Below are 8,866 nucleotides of genomic sequence, written 5' to 3'. Positions count from 1 at the left end.
TGAGTTGTTGTCTTCCTAAAATTGCCCAGCTGCCTTTAATTTGAGAAAGAGAAATGCAGGTTACAAAGACGATTGGAACCTGCCGAACAGAAGCCTTAGCAGGAAGCCAGGCTGAGTGGGAGGAGAGAGACTGAACAATCAATTTGCAGATTAAACTCTTAGAAACTTCAGGAAGTGTTTCTGAGGAAATACCACAGAAAATTCATAATAACCTCCCCAAATTTTATAGCTTTAAAGTATCAGCAGGAACTGTTCACACCTTACACACCCCAGACCTTCACCTCTACACAGCAGAGTTCTGCTTAGTACTTTTCATATACATTAAAAGGAAACGGGGAGGATAAGATACTTGGATGAAATTACGATGGAAGGACTGTTGGGCAAATTCCCATAGTGGCATTCCCTGTTCTAGAGTTAACAGGGACATACATCACTAAGAAAATGACCAATCCTTGGACAGTAAACGTACTTCTCACTAACATGCTGCATATGAACCTGTAAAAGAAGGGGCAAAATCCTGCCTGTCTGAAAGCGATAATTTAAACAAGCACATGTTACTCATTTACCATGAAACACTTCCTGCATCCAGTATATTTTACACACACAGTTGAATTTTTAACAATCCAGCTGCTGAAATATTGCCAACCTTTCTTTATAGAGGGGGAGACACAGAAAGATTGCAGTTACTTTTCAGCCTGTCTACATGGCTTACCTGAGGGTATAGGGCATTCTACTTGCCGCTGTGGCCTCAAAGCCTAATAGTACATATTAAACTCAAGAAACATCTTTTGAATAAATGGAGTAAATAAATAAATGAGGTACAGTTGGTCTCATCTTGAGAAAAAGTCCAGGGTTAAAATAAGGGGAAGCAGGCAAGTAAAGGCAGAAAACACCAAAGGGAATCCAGTGTGTGAAAATAAACAATAACAAAGAGACAGGCTGGTCGCCATTACCTGACAGACAGGCTTCTATGAAAAAACAGTCCACTCTCCTTATTCATTCCTCATGCTTATTCCTAATTCGATTCACAAATCCAATACTGATGACATGAATGCTTAACTCTAGTGAATTACTTTGCAAGAGAATCAGAAAAATACAGACTGAATAGTGCAAAACTTGTTTGCTCTGTTCAAGATTGATTGGTTTCTGCCTTCCTCATATTCACCTTCACACCAAGTAATTTGAGTCTTCAATGATGAAACATTTCTGAGTTCGGTTTTAATATGTTCTTAATTTTCTTTGATATGATATAAAAGTGTCAAGTCTCTGGAATCTGAGAGCAGTGACTCTCAGAATGTTTATGTTGGAATTGTAATTTAATTCTGCATGACATGTGGTAATGAAGAAATCCAAATTCATTTTATGTTTCAGAAACATCTTATCACAACTGTTCACAATGTACTACGAGAAGCAAACATTGACTCCATCATCTTCACAAACCACTTATATCTGATGGCTTCATAGTTTAGTATATATTTTCCTTTTCAGATTGCATAAATGTATAAGATTTATGGACATACCTCCTATGAGTTATCAAGACTGAAAATTGAACATAGGTATATGTTTGTTAAATTGATATTCATTGATAACATTTTAATCTGTCTTTTTATGTACATCAGATGTATGTAATATGAGGACTTTTTTAAAGTTGCAATGCATTAGGTCTAAGTTGGCAATATTCTCTCCAAGTCAAGAGCACACGTTAGAAAATAACATATTATTTTCTTGAACAAACTCTCTCTCAGGTCTACTTTTAAATTAGTCTCACTTTTAAATATCTATTACTATTCTTCAAAATACAGTGTATGAGTTTTTAGAGTTGAAAATGATGTTTCATCATGCTTATATGCGATGATATATTATGCACTCCGTATGCAGCTCTTGGATTCAGTAAAACAAACACCATGGTGTATCTACCTACCAGGGCACCATAGGATACTACGTGGAATATCATTTGGAGTCACTTAAGAAATTTGATAAGAATAAAATAAAACTATAACAAAAATATGTGAAAATTTGCTTTTTCAATTAGCTATTGGTAGCTTTCAACCTGTGGGAGAAAAAAGAAATTATAGCCTATTCATTAGGAATACGTATGTACTTAACTATTTGGGCTCTCTAAAGAATTGCTTTATGAATCTCAAATTCCAATCTGCTGTGTTCCCTGGAGGAGTTCCTCTTTGGGGTATTAAGACCTCCAAATCCACTGACTCCAATATTAAAGGGATGAAGAGCAATAGCTCTTTAGGTAAGTTATGTGGTATAATAAGGAAAGAGGCTCCTCTCAGCTTCACCCTTTTGTCCCCACTCCTGTACCTATGAAGATAAGGGAGAAAACAATATCTACCAGCCAACCTTACCCATTCTTTCCCAACCGATGCCTTCTGGCTGGGAAGGAGCCACCACCACAGCACTGGCCGATGATTTTAGGTATTCACTTCAACCTCTCAGACGGCACTCTAACCTCCTAAGATGTTGTGACCCAGATGATCCAGATGGTGCTGTCTGTTCATTTCATTTTATCAAATCCTATATCTCTGGGTGATAGCGCCATGGTAAAACCAAAAATTCTATGAGCATAAATCCACTGTCTCACTTTCTTCTCTGTAAAATTAGTTTCTTAGTTGATAGCAATGTGATATGTGATACTATAGTGATAAGTAAAGTTTTCTGTAGGTCTATGAATGACTTTGTGGACAGAAAGACTATAAACAGAGAAGAAAAAATCCATATTAAATATCTACATTCATGAGAGCAAACGTCTGCCCACTCTGTAATGGAAGGGATCCAATATAATCAACCAGCTACCAGATGGCCAGCTGGTTGTCCTGGGAAATGTTAGCATCTCATGGCTTATTAGGGACTGTGCTGTTGGTAGATGAAACACCCAGCAGGGGTGGTAGCCAAGTGAGCCTTGGTGAGAAAAAATGGCTTTGTTAAGTCCACGAATAAGCTTCCCCCATACTGTCATAGTTACTCTGTAAATGTAGCCATTGAGCAAGCACCAGGAAGGCCAGCAAAAGAAGCCGACTGGTATCCCCGGGAGGAATCCGCTTGTCCACTTGATCACCAGTAGCCTCCTCTGCAGTGGATGTTACCTGGAGCGCACTTTAAAAAAGCATGTCTATCCATGTACATCTCCCCCAGACCTCTTTATTACTTTTAATATTATTCTTTCCAAGTATCTTTCTTATTAATTAACCTTTTTAGTCACTACCCACAAATCATTGCAGAGCTATACCGTCAGCCATCTCACATTCCACAGATCATGAGTAAACAGACGCACTACCTGAAATTCTTCCCTCTGAAAGAACTCTTATCACTGTCTCTCATGGCCACCTCAAGTGGAGCTATAAAACAGTGGCCAGTGTGCATGTGGAACCTTCTCCCAATAAGATCATGCTTTGACACTATGGTGTACAGATCCTTCTGTAAACTGGTTCATTTATTTTTTTTCTTTCATCTAGTGGTCATAGGGAACTCTTCATGAAGCCCAATTAAAAAATTAATTCTCTTGGCCTTTTCTGCTATAATAGTTCTCATGACACAGGTCAGGAAATGTTAGTAAACCCATATTGGAATACTGTCAGTTAGTAAGTGTACGTATCCACTGTATTTTCTGGGATGCGATGAATGAACACAAAATGAGTGCATGATTATAGTACACCCATTACTGGATAAATTTCGGCCAATCAATCTGTCATCTAGCCATCAAGGCTCCCTCTCTGACCAGTGGGCAACAATGACGTTTTGAATCTCTAGGCCTGAGTCACTTCAGAGCTGGTTTTCTAAGAATCTCTAGAAAGTCTGGGTATTACATCTCCCCACAGAACTGTTCTATGGTAAAGGGCTGAGGTCCCACTGGAGAAAGCTTGGAGAAACATTCACAGTAAATATCTATAAGTATCTGCAAGTGTCATTCCTTAAAGAGGCAGCCTTTTCTTTTTTTTATTTTTTGGCCGGGGCTGGGTTTGAACTCGCCACCTCTGGTATATGGAACTGGCACCCTACTCCTTTGAGACTTAGGCACTGCCCAAGAAGCAGTCTTTTCTTCCATCAAGAGTCTCTAGATTTGTGAAGTAGCTCAAGTCTGAGAACTCTGGAAAAGAACTCTACAAAAGATTTCCCACTATAGCATCTTAAATAAATAAAATATTTTCAACCCTCCCGACCTAGAATTTCTCTGCTCAAGTAAAACAACACAGTAGGTTGCTGCAGTGAGTTGAATGGTGGCCCCTAAAAAAATTCCTACTTTGGGGCGGCACCTGTGGTTCAAAGGAGTTGGGTGCCAGCCCTGTATGCCAGAGGTGATGAGTTCAAGCCTAGCCCCGGCCAAAAACTGCAAAAAAAAAAAAAAAAATTCTAATTTGTCCATGCCCTAATACCTGGACCCTGTGAATGTGACCTTATTTTGGACAAAGGATCTTGGCAGCTACAAATAAATTGAGGATTTTGAAATGCGATCATCCTGGATTAGCCAGTGGGCCCTAACATTTAATCTGATATTCTAAGGGTATTAGAGTAGAAAAGATGTTTGTCATGTGTACAATGACAAGTGTCCTTATTAGAGATAGAGGACACAAACACACAAGAAGGCAGTGTGACTACAGCAGCTGAGATTGGAGTGACGCAGCCATGGAAGCCAAGGAATGCTGGGAGCCACCAGGAGCTAGGAGAAGCAAGGAAGGATCTTCCATAAGATTACAGGGTGGGGCACAGCTCTGCTGACACTTTGCTTTCAGACTTCCAGCCTCCACTGTGAGAGACTGTCTTTGTTATTTTAAGCAACCCAGCCCATGGTAATTTTTTATTACATTCCTAGGAAACTAATACGTCTGCCTCATTTCATTCCTGTGTATCTGATGATCAATTAATCCTTGCTATAAATCCTTGCAGGGTCAAACCACTCTGTCTCTAAAATCTCTTTTAAAAATTGTATTGTGGCAAAGACACTTAGCTTGAACTACCACCTTAACATATTTGTATGTGTAAAATACCTCTTTGTTATCCATAGGCACAATGTTGCCCATCAGATCTCTAGAACTTATGCATCACGCGTGTCTAAAATCTTATATCTATTGGTTATCTGTTTCTGCTTCCAACTCCCCCTACTTCTTCCAGCCCCTGCTAACCACAATTAATATTGTTTGCTTCTATGAGTTTGACTATTTTATAAACTTTATATAAAAGGAATCATGCAGTATTTGTCCTTTCTGACTGGCTGATTTCAGTGGTTCCCAACCTTTTTGGCAACAGGAACCAGTTTTGTGAAAGACAATTTTTCCATGGAGGTGGGAGTTGGGGGTTGTATGTGGAGCTCAGGTAGTGATGGGAGTAATGGAGAGCAGCTGGTGCTTATAAATACAGATGAAGCTTCTTGACTGGAAGCTGCTTCAGAGGCATCTCACCTTCTACTATGCAGCCAGTTCCTAAGTTCCATGGAAAACAATTTTAACATGGAACACAATTTTTCCACAGATGTGGGAGGGGAGAGAGGGAAAGGGAAAAGGGGTGGGGGAAGGGAGAGCTCTGTAGCCCCATTACCAATAGGAAATGGCCAGGTACTAGTCCACGCCCCAACCACAGCTTTATTTCATTAGCATAATGTCCTTCAGGTTCATCTATGTTGTTAAATATTAAAGGATCTTCTTCTTGGGCGGCACCTGTGGCTCAAAGGAATAGGGCACTGGCCCTATATGCCAGACGTGGTGGGTTCAAACCCAGACCCGGCCAAGGACTGCAAAAAAAAAAAAAAAAAGGATCTTCTTCTTTTTTTAACTAAATAATATTTCATTGTGTGTATATACCACTTATTTTACCCATTTATTTACAAAAATTCAGTCTGCATTTTGGGTGTTGTGAATTGTGCTGCAGTAAACATGAGAATGCTAATACTTCTTTGAGATTCTGATTTCCATTCTTTTGGATAAATATTCACAAATGGGATTGCTAGATCATATGGTAGTTCTACTTACAATTTTTTGAGAAACCTCTGTACTATTTTCTATAACAGCTGCACAATTTTTTCATTTCCACCAAAGGTGTACAAGTGTCCCAATTTCTCCACAACCTCATAAACATTTGGTGTACTTAGGTTTCTTGTCCCTTAGGCTTCTTAATATCATTCCACCTTTTTTCACATGATTAAGCTTCACATCTCTGGCTTCTAGCATTTGAGAGCAATAGCATTCTATTTCAACATGCAAATTACCATGCTAGCCTACAAAAATATATCCATCATGGATCTTTTTACTGATGCTGATAATCTATTTGTTCAGGCATTTCTTAATGCCTTGGTGAAGGCTCCCCTGTGGTTATTTATAAGACCTTTCAGGTAGGTTGTTTTGAGAACAGAATTGATTAAGAACCTGAGAAATTTCCAAGAAGTCATTGATAGTCCTCAAAGTTGTGTATAAAATCCCAAACTGTGCTTTCCATGGAGCATGCAGTCACTAGGATGGGGCCCAGCTTGCTGTGCAAGTTGTTAATAAATTTTTCTTTCTTTCTTTTTCTTTCTTTCTTTTTCTGTTTCTTTTTCTTTCTTTTTTTTGCTAAAACTTTACTTGCTTTTTTTCCTATTATTTAAGCCACTACCTTGAGCCACCATAATACTCTAATATCACCACTGTCCCACAAGAAGATTTCCTTCCATAGAAAAAAGCAGTGTTTACCCTGTTATATAGCATAGAATGCAGATTTTTTGTTTATAAATAGTTTTCATTATTTTATTGTGACCATGACAAGGATAGATAGATAAGGATAGAAGGTGGAAGTAGACAATAAGAAGCAAAGATGCAAAGCTCTATATTGAAATATAAACTCTTTTATCCTACACATAAAGATCTTTAAGAAAAAGAATTCTATAATATTTCTTCCCATCCATATGTTGGCTGGTCTCCTATGACTACATTTATCTAAAATTAATAATTTTAAAAGTTAAGCCTAGTTTTTATTTGGCTATTGATTTTAACTATAATACACTTAAAGCTTTTAAAAAAATTTAATGTGAAAACATGTAAAAACAGAATGGTTTCCTTAAAATACTCATTAGAGTAACAAAATTGCATTTCGATTTTTCACTAATTGCCAGCAATAAAACATTCACAAAGGCATGTTTTCTCTTTATACAACTTACAATACTACAGAAAACAAAACACAGTCAACAAAAAGATAAAATTCCACTTTCATGTTGTATGACCTTCATATTGCCCTCTTAGCAGTGGATAAAAATGTCAATCTTCTAAGATTATTGCCTTTTGGATTCTATAATCTTAGGTGATTTTGACTGATATTTCATTCTGATTTCACTTATTTCATCATCATCAAGTAAAAATGAAGCCAGCACAGGAATCTGAGAAAAATAGTTCTTAGCCAGGATATGCTTGTGCTTGATCTTGTGGATAAATGAGTTTCTATATCCCTGCAAAGAAAAAAAAAAAAGTTCTATTAAATACCACAGATACATTTTACTAGTTAAAAATACTGGCATGCTTCAGTACTTTGGTTATTAGTTCTTTCTGTCCAAAATGTACAGGGTGTCCATAAATTTCATGTGCAATATAAAATAGTTTACTTTTAACAGTTTACTATTTTAAATTGTATATATTTTTCCTTACTTTGTCTATCATCTTTTAGGATACAGATCCTATGACATTTTAACCTGGAAGTTTTCCTCAATTCTTCTTATAACCTAAGTTCAAACTGCTGCTAGTTACCAGCTCAATTCTCATTCTCTCTTTCATTTGTATTTAGAGGTCTAATTTTATATAGGGTGTGATGTGCCCAGCTTTCCCAATCTTCATCCTAAGTAGGGCTGGCCATGTGTTGTGGTAAGTTTCTGATATATAAGAGACTGATACATACAAGTATATATCTCATTGGATAAAACTTACAGAAAAGCTTTTAAAAGAGGTTTTTAAGAGTGGGAAGACTCACTATCAGGCACCTTTAGCCTTTTACTAAACCTGAAATACAGATATAACACAGGAGATGAAGCAGCTATCTCTAAACGTCCACAAGCATGAGAGTGAAAGCCAAAGTTTAAATGTAACTGAGGAAAAAGTTAGAGCAACTCAGTCTCTGAAAGCACTATGAAGGTGCCATATGTGTACTAGCCCCAGACTGCCAACCTCTGGACTTCTTATTACAGAAGAAAAACAAAACCATATTTGATTAAGAAAATTTATTATAAATTTTCTGTTATTTGCACCTGACATTGACAATGAAGAATTATATTCCAAACATATTTACTGGTTTCTTTTCAAGCATTAGGCACATTCAAAGGTAAATTCTGGTTAGATTAATAAGTGCTATTTATTCTCTTTATTAATATTAATTGGCCTTCTTTTCAATAAAATCACAAATACTATGTATACTTTCTCCTACAATTTATTCTCCGAGAGTGAGACATTCCTTCACTAAACATATCTTCACAGGGTCAAATATAAGATAAAAGAAATTCCCGGGGGAAAGGATCTTAAGGACTTGATATTTTTGTAGAAAGTATTATATAGGCATATTCTAGACTTATTTGAAAGTTTCCTCTCTACAGACAAATGTACTATGTTAAAATACTCATCCTTTTCACTAAAGCAATTATTCCATCACTTCTTAGCCCATATTTTTTCATTCAAGAAAAACTAACACATTTCTGATATATAGAACTTTATGGGTTTTCAAAGTACCTTTATAGACTAAAAATTATTAAAGATGAGATAAGCATATTATTGTTCATACATTCAAAGGAATAATAAGTAACTTTGAAAAAATAATATAATTTGGAAAAATATCCAGTATCTATTGTTAGGTAAAGCAAATAAACCAAGTTTCAGAGTAACTTCACATGAAATTAATACTGTTAAAAAAA

General features: G+C 36.7%; 1 protein-coding gene across 1 annotated transcript in view; it reads right to left on the bottom strand.

The window, feature by feature from the left end:
• The window catches only part of IQUB (IQ motif and ubiquitin domain containing), an 85,012-nt gene that overhangs the window by 22,815 nt on the left and 53,331 nt on the right, over nucleotides 1-8,866 (bottom strand). The window contains exon 12 of the mRNA XM_003789818.2: nucleotides 7,254-7,420. Within this exon, the coding sequence (XP_003789866.2) occupies nucleotides 7,254-7,420 (167 nt within the window). The remainder of the gene's footprint in view (nucleotides 1-7,253; nucleotides 7,421-8,866) is intronic.

This window comes from Otolemur garnettii, unplaced genomic scaffold (genome assembly GCF_000181295.1).
Source record: "Otolemur garnettii isolate 467f Iridium unplaced genomic scaffold, OtoGar3 scaffold00037, whole genome shotgun sequence".
In the NCBI taxonomy this organism is placed as follows: domain Eukaryota; kingdom Metazoa; phylum Chordata; class Mammalia; order Primates; family Galagidae; genus Otolemur; species Otolemur garnettii.
This window is presented reverse-complemented; position numbering and strand designations above follow the sequence as displayed.